Raw genomic sequence first — 12,943 nt, 5'->3', positions numbered from 1 at the left:
GAAGACCAGAGCTGCCTGGAGCATTGTTCTAGCACTCCCCGGGCCTTGGCTTAGTTCATTGCCGCCCAGCCCACAAAAGTCCTGCTTGCTTTTGTTGTTTCTGTCCAAGTCAGCAATGCTTTCTTCTATGAACAATATTTGTCTGCTTTTTATTACGTTTCCTTTTGAAATTCATTAGCTTAGACTCGGGCCACCAGCCGCTTGCCCAACCGGTTTCTCCCCTCCCCCCCAGGGCTCGCACGTCCTCCTCCCCGGGTCTGCGGCCCTCGCGCACACTCGCGCCGCCCGGCCACACTACCCAGCTCGGGGTGCGCGTGCAGGGCCGGTGTTGCGGGCCGTGGCGGGGGTGGCGCTGCCAATCGCAGCGGCCCATGCACTGAAGTCGCCGGCTCCACGCCTACTGTACCGGGAGCGCGCGGCGAGCCGGGGCGCGCCGCGCCGGAGGGAGCGCGCAGGGAGGCTGGCCGCAACTGCGGCCTGCGCCTGCGCACTGGGGTTGTTTTTCACAAAGCTGCTCTTAAAGTGAGCTGGCAGCATCCAGCCGCCCGTCTTTGTAAGGAGACCACTGAGGCGAGCAGGAGCGTGGAGCAGCAGCTTCCTTGCTGCCCTGACTTTTTAAGAAATCTCAATGAACTGTTCGTAGACAATCACTGATCCTGCCTGCAAGATATTTGTTCTTGTTGCCTTTGCACGGCAAAGACACCGATCAGTGTTAAGTGAAGATCACATTTTATATGCGATCTTGACTTTTTTGGTCTTACATTATATTTTTATAGATTTTTGTTATAATCATGGTGCTGGGAAAGGTGAAGAGTTTGACAATAAGCTTTGACTGTCTTAATGACAGCAATGTCCCCGTGTATTCCAGCGGGGACACTGTCTCAGGAAGGGTGAATTTAGAAGTTACTGGGGAAATCAGAGTAAAATCTCTTAAAATTCATGCAAGAGGACATGCGAAAGTACGCTGGACTGAATCTAGAAACGCCGGCTCCAATACTGCCTATACACAGAATTACACTGAAGAAGTAGAATATTTCAACCATAAAGACATCCTAATTGGGCACGAAAGAGGTAAGTTTTTATATTAGTCGCTACATTCGGCTTCTTTGCATGAGCACTTTATTCTCATTTAGTGTACTTGTAATCGGCAGTTTGAGAAAGGTTAGCAAACTTAGATGTAGTTTCTCCTTGACGTTCAAGCGTGGTAAGCCGTAATGCATGCAGGCGTCTGCAGGGTGACTGCAAACTGCACTTACTCAACTATATCTGTAACCGGCTTCATATCTGCCACACGCACCTTATAAAGTGTTTAAATCTGACAACGTCGTTTTACTGTATTTCCAAATTCGTTGGCAAAAGCTGCAGTCCAATATTGGATTTCTCCTTTTATTTTACAGTCTTAGATCCAAAAATGAGCTCCATTAAAGAACTGGAGTGACATTTCAAGAAGGGTGCTAGATGTATCTGATTTTGATATTCACATGCAAAAGACTTTAAAGACTTGATTATTGTTCCTTGATAAAGGACTTCCATGGCTAATTTTGACATATGGCGTCAACACCCCCCACGTGGGTTTTTTCCCCTATTTCTCCCCATTCCTTTAAAAATGTACATCAAGCATTATTTATTTTAAAGGATGATATCAATCATTATGCAAACCACTAAGGCAGTTTTAGAAGCCAATCGGGGTCCGTAGTTTTCTTCCCAGAGCATCACGTCTAACTTTGGAACGTGGATTCAATGAAAGCCATGGCAGAGGGATGGAATTGTAAAGTATACGGCACATCGGATTTGGTTTGGGGGTACAAGAGAAAGATAGGCATTGTCAAAGGGAGGGGGGGGGGTCCTGAGATTTGCCGTCTGTTGTTTAAGTGGTTACAATGTGGAAATATAGGCGACTCCAAGCTTGTTTTTCTAAGTTTCCACCCTTTGTTAGAAGCGGTTCAATCCTGTTTCGGACCAGTTCTGGGGGATGGTGAGGAGGGGCGCTTGCTCTGCTCTCAGCAGATTGGTCACACGCGTCAGGTGGTGGCGATGACTTAATTCCTAGTCCAAGAAGAATATAATGTTAAAACTGGTTATGTAATTTGTGTTTCTCCTTTCTAATGCAGTATTTTAGTGCAAATACTGGCGTTTTTTTGGTTTTTGTCCAGATAAGAGACATACTTTCACTTTTTAAAAATATCTAAAATGTACATCCTGGGGAGATGGTAATTGAACTTAAGGCAAGTGAGAAGTGGAGGATGCTTTTAAGTTACACAGAATTAATGCACTGTCTTCTAAATATGAAGGTGAAGTAAATTCTTAGGGTCACGCAGCTACACCGAGGCATTCTACACCCTAAAATGGTTCCCTAGTTAACCTTCCCCAACGTCCATACAGATGGGGCATACAATGCCTAATGACAGTGCTCTTATTTGCTTTAAAAAAAGGGGGGGGGGGCAGACGCATGAATTTGCCTTTGAACCTGCTTGGACGTTGCAGCCTTTAATAAAACGAGAAGAGACAAAAGGCTTTTTTTCCTCGAGCAGTAAGGACTTGTTATGGGGGAAACAGAGCGGGTCATGGGGACCAGCAGTTGATCCGGGGGGCACCCTGACCGCACGGTTAGGAGAAGCTACCTGCGCCGTGCGCGGTGGCCCCGCAACCCCGGCTACGCGTGGCCCGGGGCTCTTGAGGCTGGAATAGTTTCAATGACTTCAAACTGGGAGCTCTCAAACTAGCCTGGCAGCCGGGCGCCCGCCCCGCGCGCCCCGCGATAGGCGGAGCCGCGTTTGTTAGCCTGTTGCTAAGGCGATGCCAGCCGTTGATTGGATTGGGCACGGGGTGGGGGCGGGACGGAGGAGGGGGGGGGACAGCGAGCCGGCTCGCGCCGGCTGGGGCGAGGCTTGGAACCGGCGTGCGCCGGTAAAGGTCCCTCCCGGCTGGCCCGCCCCCGCCCCTTCCCAGCCGCCGGGGTTCCCCCCTACCCCCAGCCCAGCCCTCCCTGGGTCCCGTCGCCCGTCGGAGCCGCCGCAGGTGCCATGGCCCCTGGGTGCAGCTTTGGTTAGGGATCCCACCGGGGTACGGAGGCTCGTCCTCCCCGGGCTGGCACCTGTGTGACCCGAGGGGACATGACAGTGGCCGGCAAGTGAAAAGGCGGCGCGGCCAGCTCGGCCTCGCCCATTGTTCCCCCCCCACACACACACACACACACACCCCGGGGAGGGGGGAGACCTCCGCTTGCCGGCTGCCGCCTCCGCCCCAGTTCCCCCTACGCTGTGAACAGTTAAAGGTGTCAGGGTGGCCTGAGCCAGATCGAACCGGTCACCGGCTGGGGCGTGGAAAGCGGAAGCGCGGCGCGCCGTGGCCCCGCCCCCCTCCCCTCTCCTCCCTCGGGCCCAGCAGGCTAGGCTGCGCGGGCGCGAGCGCCGCGCGACGTATGCCGTATGTATAGCGGAGCGGCGGGGGCGCGCGCGCGCGCGGGGGCGCGGGCTGGCGGACCGGCTGGGATCTGCTCAGCGCCGGTTTAGGCCGGTCCTCTCCTGCTCCAGTCTAGTTCTTGATTGACAGCCAGGCACTTGTTTACCACGGCGCGGCGGCCGCGGCTCGCCTCAATGAGACTGCTGAGCTGGCACAAAAGGGAGCCGCGAGGAAGAAAGGGAGAAGAAGGAGGCAAAGTTTGGGCGCCTGGGAGGGAGCGAATGGGAGGACCCCGGCTCCCGGCCATGTCTTCGGGGCTGACACAGTGCGGGGCCTCCCAGAGGCGCGGGCGGCAGCCGCGTACACACATAGGCGGCTCACCAAAATGTTAGAACAAAAAGTCATGTTTTTAATGCATTGTCAGTACTTCGGTCGAAAAAAAGAAAAAGTATAAATGATGCCGTGGCCAGCCTCCCTCACCACCCCCCCCCCACCTCCCAAGCCAATTAAAAAGGATTGCACACCAAGTAAAGCAAGTAAGACCTTGGTGTGTGCCCTAGACAGCCAAAAGGACCTTTTAAAACTCTAAACCATTTCCACAATTTTTTTAAAAAATGAATTTATTTTTCACGACACACACAAAAAATGAATTCGTGCAAAAGACTGGTTGTTAAATGAAAGCCTGTATCTACCCCACCCCCACCCCCAGCAAATGGAAACTGCCCAATTAGACTTCATTTCTTAAGGGTGTTGAACAAAACTGTTTCTTTGTAAAAAGGCATCTTTTAAATTCAGCCCTCTGCAATTAAACTTACAAAGGCAGATTTTAGTTGCTGTTAAAACCAGTGTTGGATATTGTCTTAAATAAATAGTTGTATTTACCTTCGAAACTGTACAGTCACCTCCTCCCTTTTGACAGGGTCCCCTGTGGCTAGCCTTGAGTCCCAGGCGTCCTTCAGCCTCTGTTTCTTGGGTGCAACCTGAGTAATCTCCTCCAGAAAGTCAATATTCACCAAAAACTAGCTATTAAAAGATGTTACCACAATTTTTACTTTATGCACACTGGTGACCAAGATAACTGTAGTTTGATACCTGAACCTTTTGTTAAATACTGTACTTGATACGGGTTTTTTTTTTTTTTTCTCACTGTTTGAATCATTTTTTCATTAAAATAAATAGCCTATAACGTATAACTACTCACATCCCCATTTGGGGTATGAGGACGGTGAAGAATAAGGATTTTTATTTTAGCCAGAGCAAATAATGACGTTGGGATGAGAAGGCATATTGCTAAGATGAAAGCTTGTGCCTTTTTATCATTAAGAGCGCCCTTGCCACAAGCAGGCAGATCTGTGAGTTCTAGGTTAGCCTGGTCTACAAAGTGAGTTCCAGGACAATCAGGGCTATATACAGAGAAGCCCTGTCTCCTGGAGAAAAGAAAAAGAAAAAGACAGAAAGAAAAAGAACATCCTTCCTTACCACTTGAGAGTGAGAAGGTTTATGTTTTCTTCTTTTTGTTCATTTCAGATGATGATAATTCGGAAGAAGGCTTCAACACTGTTCATTCAGGAAGGCATGAATATGCATTTAGCTTTGAGCTTCCACAAACGTAAGTACTCTAAGTAATAGGCATTTTCTATGGACAGTCTTAGTCAGTTGGTCTTATAAAATAAGATGATCCGTATTTTAAAGTTTTAAGTTTAAAATTTTTTTCAGCCTGGAAAAAACAAAACAAAACAAAAAAAAAACCCTTTCATTACAGAAACTTAGAGAGAGGAAAACAACATTAAATAGAAGGAGCTATTTTTAATTTCATGTGGCAAAATTACAGAAAGCACACTTAGTTGTTAGTATTCTTCAGTAGTGTTTGAAGCTTATAAAACATTCATATTTAATTTAGGAGTGGTGAGCGAGCAGGTGCTAGTCAAATAGTAACCCTTCTGTCACATAGTTGCTTTTTAGCTTTACAAAAAGAGCGCTATGGAGTACCAGCTCACTGCATTAGAGTCAGTATTCTGCCTCTTCTGCCATTAGAATGCAAAGATAAGACTCAAGGAGGGTCCTGTTCTTTAGATACAGAGTCTGTAGCTTTTGTGTACAGAGCTACTGGGGACATTATATAAGATAACATAACCTGAACTTAAAAGCAACCGTCTGTCAAAGTCACCTTGGAAGTTTGAAATACAGCACATTCTTAGCATTTTAGCATTGTTGGTAGAGAACATATAAATACCTTTTCATAGTGCATTTTAACAGACACTAAAATCTATAAACTGGCACCTGCATTGATCTGTAGAAGACTAAACTTAGCTCATACAACAGTTTATCGTGCCTTGAGTGTATATAATCCTATGTTTACTAATTCTACATTGGAATTCCTTGTAGAGTTCACAATCATTGTAAAATACTGGCACTTGTACCAGGCTAATCTAGCCCCAGCCTTCTAAGTAGCAACAATGGACATTTCTCTAATGTCACAGACTGCTGCTTAAAACCTTCTACAGGCCAGACATGCCTGTAATCTCAGCCCTCGGAAGCCAGAGGCAGGAGGATCTCTGTGAGTTCGTGGCCAGCCTGGTCTGTAAAGCGAGTCCAGAATAGCCAAGGTTACGCAGAGAAACCTTGTCTCAAAAGACCAACACAAACAAACAAACAAAAAACCCTATAACCTTGTACAAACAGCAAAGCCTCCAGCCTGGCCAAGTTGAGGAACAGCTCTGATTCCTCTCACATGGGTTCAGTCGGGACATTTTTCGTTTTGAACCTTGGAAAGTAAAGCTGGGAAACAGCCAAAGGAGAGTTAAAATATGAGTGGACAGGGCTAAAAAGCACCTTTCCATTCCTGTGAATTTACAAAATACAAAATTGTGAGACTATTCTAGACATTTTTTTTTGACATTGGTAATTAATTGGTAAAAAAGGAGAGTCCAGTTCCTAGCTAACAAAAATACAGCAGCACGGGGAATCTTTTCTGAATGTTTTACTGGGAACTAGGGTTTTTTTTTTTAGATAGAAACAGGCCATTCTTTATATTAAAATTTTTACTTTTTCAAAAATAGTTCATTTAACTTTCATGATTTTGCCACCAACATTAAAAGTAGACTCTTTAGTTTAAAGGAATTGTATTCTTCTGGCTTGAAAAACAAAATTTCTGTTACATTTAACTCTTAACTTTTGAGAATAAAAGGTCTTTCCCCAGTGACTTACCCTTTGGAAAGTTTTAAGAACTTAAACATGCAAGGCCTCATTGGTCCACAGACGGTACTTTGTATATGTGGTACCTCATAGACAGTACAACATGGTGATGTGTTTATTCTGATCTACTATTGAATTTCTAGAAAGAGGTATAAGATTAATATATCCATCTTTATATTTTGCACAGACCACTTGCTACCTCATTCGAAGGCCGACATGGCAGTGTGCGCTATTGGGTGAAAGCCGAATTGCATAGGCCTTGGCTTCTACCAGTAAAATTAAAGAAGGAATTTACAGTCTTTGAGCACATAGATATCAACACTCCTTCATTACTGGTAAGAACTGACTGAATTCTGCATTGCTTTTTGACATAAGACTACATAAAGAATAGCCTCTGATCTATGCAATCTCTGTCACTTTAATAAAGCAATTTTATTGAAATCCATTTAAGATACCTATTTTAAAATACAGTACAAGTAGAGCACACAGTGGAAGAATAATGTGCTCCTATTTTTCATGTTGTGCTAAGTAAATTTAAAAGACCAGTATGTGATGCAAAGTGTCTTTTAAACACAGCAATAATAAGGTGTGGTCCCTAAATGACTCCTTGACAAACAGTATTATCATTGAAGACGATGGCATTTACTCTTACTTGAAACTGTCACCGTCTGTCTAAAGTTCGTACTACAATGCGCTATTTCAGTTAGGGATAGGTGTCAACTCATGGGGAGTCATCATTTTCAGGAAAAAACAAAATTCTTAATTTCTTTTTAATTGCATTTTATGACACTAATTCAAATTTGGCTTCAAAACCTATTAGGCTTAAACATACGATAACATCTTTAAAGCTAATTTTAAGATGGACAATTTTTACATTTTATTAACAATTTTTTACATTTTCAAAGTCAGATGTTACCATTTGGAATTGCAACCAAGTTTACGACAGAGAGTTTATATGGAATTTGGAAAGGGTTTTTTTTGTTTGTTTATTTGATTAGTTTTTTTATTGTACAAAATGGGCTAAAACTCTGCTTTGGAAAAGGGTGTTAAACTTTAGCCCATTTTTTTTTTTCTTTATTCAATGGAAGTTTATATAAAGATAGAATTTGATATCATTTAAGAACCATTGATTAAGGGAACAAAATTAATCATCTTAGTTTATTTTTAAAGCACTCTGTCATTTATATGAGTTTGTACATTTATGGATTTTTTTTTTTCAATTTATTTCTTACAGTCACCCCAAGCAGGCACAAAAGAAAAGACCCTCTGTTGCTGGTTCTGCACCTCAGGCCCAATATCCTTAAGTGCCAAAATTGAGAGGAAGGGCTACACACCAGGTATGTATGAAGCTGATGCCCACAAAAAAGCAATTTATTTACTAAGCATTTGTGTATACACTTAGAGTATTGCAGATACCAGATATAAACACCTAGCCTTCCTTAATAGAGCCACATCCCTGGTGCATGCCCATTTTCTTTTCACAGTTGTAGGCCCCCTTTTCCCTATAGTTCTGTGAGTGGGCAGCCGTTCTTGACTGTAGGTTGCTTTGCCCACTTGTAGACAGCGTTTCCTCCATGGGGTTAGTTGCTCTTCATAACTAAGCTTCAGAAGTCAACGCTTTACAATAGGTGTTTGCTGATTTCTTTGCTAATAGTGAATATAACTGCTTCCCTCTCCAGGTGAATCAATACAGATATTTGCTGAGATTGAGAACTGCTCTTCCCGAATGGTAGTGCCAAAGGCAGCCATTTACCAAACACAGGCCTTCTATGCCAAAGGGAAAATGAAGGAAGTTAAACAGCTGGTGGCAAACTTACGTGGGGAATCCTTATCATCTGGGAAGACAGAAACGTGGAATGGCAAGCTGCTAAAAATTCCACCAGTTTCACCCTCTATCCTCGATTGTAGTATAATCCGTGTGGAGTATTCGCTAATGGTAAGTGTTACTGTAAGAAATGTTCATGACTTGTCTTAAGGTTATGGGGTTATAATTTTGACTTACCCAAGATTGGTTTTTATAGTAGTCTCAGTGCAGTGTGTGTGTGTGTGTGTGTGTGTGTGCGCGCGCGCGCGCGCGTTGCGTGCGCATGTGTGAAACTTTACACTGTGACCACTAATTTTACCACATAGCATAAAAGAGGAACTTCCTAGAAATGAAAAGGCATCTCCGTTAATGTCAAAATTGCGTTGTGTTGTTAAAGAAACTCCTACTTAGAAGGCTGACTCCAACATCTCTTTACTGTTTAGGTATATGTGGATATTCCTGGAGCTATGGATTTATTTCTTAATTTGCCACTTGTCATCGGTACCATTCCTCTTCATCCGTTTGGTAGCAGAACCTCAAGTGTGAGCAGTCAGTGTAGCATGAATATGAACTGGCTGGGCTTATCCCTTCCTGAAAGACCTGAAGGTAATTTGATAATAAATGTCTAATCTTATTCTATCTATTATTACTTAGACTTTGTTGTTGTTTGATAATTTATATCCCTAGTTAAATTTTTATCTTAGATAGCATATGTGACTTTAGTATTAAGTTTTGTTGTATATCTCCCTTGTTTTAATCACCAAATAATTATTCTTTTACATGACACTTTTTTAATATCTACTATTCTGTGTATTTTGACATGCATAAGAACATGTTGTTCGAATTGCGTGTATCTTTTTCCTTCAGCGCCACCCAGCTACGCAGAAGTGGTAACTGAGGAACAAAGGCGAAGCAACCTCGCCCCCATGAGCGCATGTGACGATTTTGAGCGCGCTCTTCAAGGACCACTGTTCGCCTATATCCAGGAGTTCCGGTTCCTGCCTCCACCTCTTTATTCAGAGGTAAGCGCCAAGTCAAAGATGAAATTTGCTGGGTCTCCTAGGAAACAGCAATGCAGGCTTGTAAAAAGATACAGTCTTTAGCAAAATAGTTGCTTCTTGGTTATTCTTCTAATAAAAAATTTAGAAGAGTTTTTAAAGTTGTGATTGTCAATTTTCCTCTTTTTTTTTTTTTCTTTCTTTTTTTTTTTTTTTTCTTCTTTGGATTTAGAGACAGGGTTTCTCTGGATAGCCTTGGCTATCCTGGACTCACTTTGTAGAGCAGGCTGGCCTTGAACTCTCAGAGATCCACCTGCATCTCTGCCTCCTGAGTGCTGGGATTAAAGGCGCGCCCAGCTCAATTGTCCATTTTTCTAATTTTGACATATAAGTAAGATTTCACTCAGGAAATAAGATGATGATCAAACTCTTGAATCATTAGTATTTTTGAAGGAATAACTTTATAATATTGTAAACATTAATTAACTAGAACTTATGTGTGAGCCTTTTCCAATCTAATTCTTTATTTTAGTCATAGGAGGAAATAGCATATTTCCAAATGGCTTCTTAAAAAACATTTCTACAATGCAAGATTTTTTGTTTTGCTTTTTGTTTTGTTTTGTTTTGTTTTAGATTTTGATTTTTGATACAAGGTTTCTCTGTTGTAACAGTTCTGGCTGTACTGGACTCACTTTAACCCAGGCTGCCCTTGAACTCACAGAGATCCTCCTGCCTCTGCCTCCTGAGATTACAAGTGTGTGCCACCACGCCCAGCTACACTGCTAGATCTTTATGTACTTCATGTTGATGTGCTGGGCATGCATGGGACTAGATAAACTAGCACTTGGATAAGCTCAAAGATTAGTGAAAAAATAAGATTAGAAACTAAATCAACAGTGTTAGAAAACACCACTCATTTAATGAGCTGTTTATTGGATCTTAGGAATCAGAGTAACTTTTCTGAGAAAGTGATTTCTAAGCTGAATTTTTAAAAATGAGAGTAGCCCTCCAAAGGTGGGATAGTCCAGGCAGGAAGAGCAGTGCAGCTACAGGGCCAGAAGGCTGGGCTCAACAGTGTCCGGACATTTTTAGTGACTGGAGCAACAGCACACATTTTTACAAGGACCCTTCAAATTGGCCTTGATAACAAAAATAACTATAAATCAAGAAAGTTATTCTTGGCCGGGCAGTGGTGGTGCATGCCTTTAATCCCAGCACCTGGAAGGCAGAGGCAGGCAGATCTCTGTGAGATTATGTGTTCGAGGCCAGCCTGGTCTACAGAACAAGTTTCAGGACAGCCAGAGCTATTACACAGAGAAAGCCTGTCTTGAAAAAGCAAAAACAGAAAAAGAAAATTATTCTCTGGGTTATGTAATCTATTTCTCTATTTTATGGTGAGATTCTATACTATTTCATACTCGTTAGACAGGAAGGAATTTGCTTTCACTTTGAAAGCTATTGCTGTGCCACACAGTAACTGGAGCTGAGACAGCTTCTTCAAGTGTGATGGTGGAGTCTTTGGTCACTGACTAGGGTATTCAGAGTCTGTAACTGCAAAGTGTCGATTACACGTATTTCCTTTCTTACTATGGTTCATAAAAATATGTGTTAGATACTGAAAATGTTCTACCAATTCTCACAAATTTTATTATCATTATTATTATTATTTTATTATTTTCATCCTGACATTTTCTTATTTTGCTTCTGGCTTACTTTGAATGGTCATAGCTTTCATGGAAGCATTTTAAAAGAAGGAATATCTGAATAGCATTCACTTTTAGGTAATTTCTCATAAATTCAGCCCATTTCAAGATGAATACATATAAGCTCATTTAAACCTTATACAACCCTAAAATATTTCTGAAATCTGATTTAACTAAAAAAGCAGTTGGCTATTTTCTTCAAAACTGTGTATTTGGCATAAAACTTCTGAGGCACTTTGGGTTGTCTCACATTTAAATTCAAACAAACAGGTCTTGCCCAGTAGACCTTTGAGTGACCTTCATAGGAACTGCAGAGCCTCCTCGCAGTTTTAGGACAGGAGCAAAGAGATAGTTTATTCGGCATAACTATAATAATATTGCTGGTCTAGCACCCTGCGCTCCCCATGCATCAGCTGAGATGGAGGGAGTGACGAGTGTGCGCCGACTCTGACTCTTGCTTAACGTTTGCTGACGCAGTTGTATGCTGCATTCTTCCTACACCTCACCAAGGTAACTTTGTACATTTTCTCCCTACTAGATTGATCCAAACCCTGATCAGTCATCGGAGGACAGACCTTCCTGCCCCTCTCGCTGAAGGAACACTTGATTGAGTCAAGTTGATATGGGTTCCGAACTGTATCTCTTCCGGCTGAGGACAGAGAAGTATCTTGGAGACACGTTTTCAGAGGAAGTGGAATTGCTTTTGCCCCGAAAAATGGCGGCAAATACGTGAAACAGCCAGTGATCACGCTTTAGAATCCTACAGCATCATTCTGAGGCTGCTCCAACGTGCTTGAAGATCTAAGCTTTTCTTTAACACTGGCATATGCTAAGAGCAGTCTTCTTAGCCTGTGGTCACACGTGTCAAGACACCGTTGCAGAGAAGGGTGTTGTCCTTCTGATTGGAAAATTTGCACATGCTCAATGCTTACATTGTGCAGCAGTTCAATGTCACTACAGCTTTTTTTCTTCTTTTTTTTTTCCATTTATGCCAGACTCTTGATACTCTTAAAACTTGCTTGTGGTCAGCACAACGTGGAACAAAAGAAAGCTTTGAAAAACTTTGACATGAAAAAACAAAACAAAACGCACTGACAGTTGGGTTTTTTTGTTGTTGTTTTTTTCATTTTGGGTTTTGTTTTTTTTTTTTTAAGTTAATGTAGCCTGGACTCTACCTGCATATGCACATGCTCAGAATTGTCCTGCTAGGCTGGCCATGTACCACCTCTTCAGCTTGGATCCTACGGTGGATTCACTTACAAACATCAAATGCCTTCAAGCCAATCCTTTTGCTGTATGTTTTGCAGCCTACTGTAGTAGATAAGCAACAGATACACGGAGAAAAGGGGCAGGAGGAAGCGGACGAGAGACTCTGTGGGACTGTGTACCAGGACTGTGTTGCCTTCTACTCCTGACAGCAGAGCAGCATTGTGTTACTGACTGGCTAACATCACTCAATCTCAGGTGACCGCACCACTTGCCAAACGTTGGAATGCTATTTGTGTTTTGTTGCACTGTTACTTTGTTGTTGTTGATGATGATGATGATGTTGTTGTTATTTGGTTGGCTTTTTGGAGAGGGAAATTCAGAAACGGGACATACACAAAACTGATAATGCACCCACATCCCCTTTTTGTCGTTACATATAAGCAGCAGAGCTAAGAGGGCTGGAGAAAGGCAGCAGGGCAGGCACCAGTGGGAGCTAAGGGCTGTGGCTTTGAAAGAATATTTTTATTATTCTGAAAGTAAGCGGAAGTTGTCCAGTCACTGGGGCAGGGAGGGAGGGGAAAGTGCATTTATTTTTATACAGAGTTACTTAATTACCTCCAAAACACATATGT

At 42.9% G+C, this 12,943-nt stretch overlaps 1 protein-coding gene across 3 annotated transcripts; it reads left to right on the top strand.

The window, feature by feature from the left end:
• The first annotated feature begins 531 nt into the window (after window positions 1-531).
• On the top strand, window positions 532-11,919 carry Arrdc3 (arrestin domain containing 3). Of its 3 annotated transcripts, none has more exons than XR_007833552.1 (8): window positions 532-1,071; window positions 4,930-5,011; window positions 6,785-6,932; window positions 7,832-7,934; window positions 8,277-8,533; window positions 8,845-9,007; window positions 9,231-9,423; window positions 11,641-11,919. XR_007833552.1 is itself a non-coding variant. In XM_051172611.1 (8 exons), exons 1-8 carry the CDS (start codon window positions 792-794, stop codon window positions 11,695-11,697), a joined length of 1,245 nt encoding a protein of 414 aa, XP_051028568.1. In that variant the 5' UTR covers window positions 533-791; the 3' UTR covers window positions 11,698-11,919. The 3 variants fall into 3 exon arrangements, 2 of the variants coding, with proteins under 2 accessions (XP_051028568.1, XP_051028570.1); XM_051172611.1 differs by having other exon boundaries at window positions 533-1,071; window positions 9,269-9,423; XM_051172613.1 differs by lacking the exon at window positions 6,785-6,932 and having other exon boundaries at window positions 1,013-1,071; window positions 9,269-9,423.
• The last annotated feature ends 1,024 nt before the right edge of the window (window positions 11,920-12,943 follow it).

Source organism: Acomys russatus, chromosome 30, assembly GCF_903995435.1.
Source record: "Acomys russatus chromosome 30, mAcoRus1.1, whole genome shotgun sequence".
In the NCBI taxonomy this organism is placed as follows: Eukaryota; Metazoa; Chordata; class Mammalia; order Rodentia; family Muridae; genus Acomys; species Acomys russatus.
Note: the sequence above shows the minus strand (reverse complement) of the source record. Positions and strands in the feature narration are given on the sequence as shown.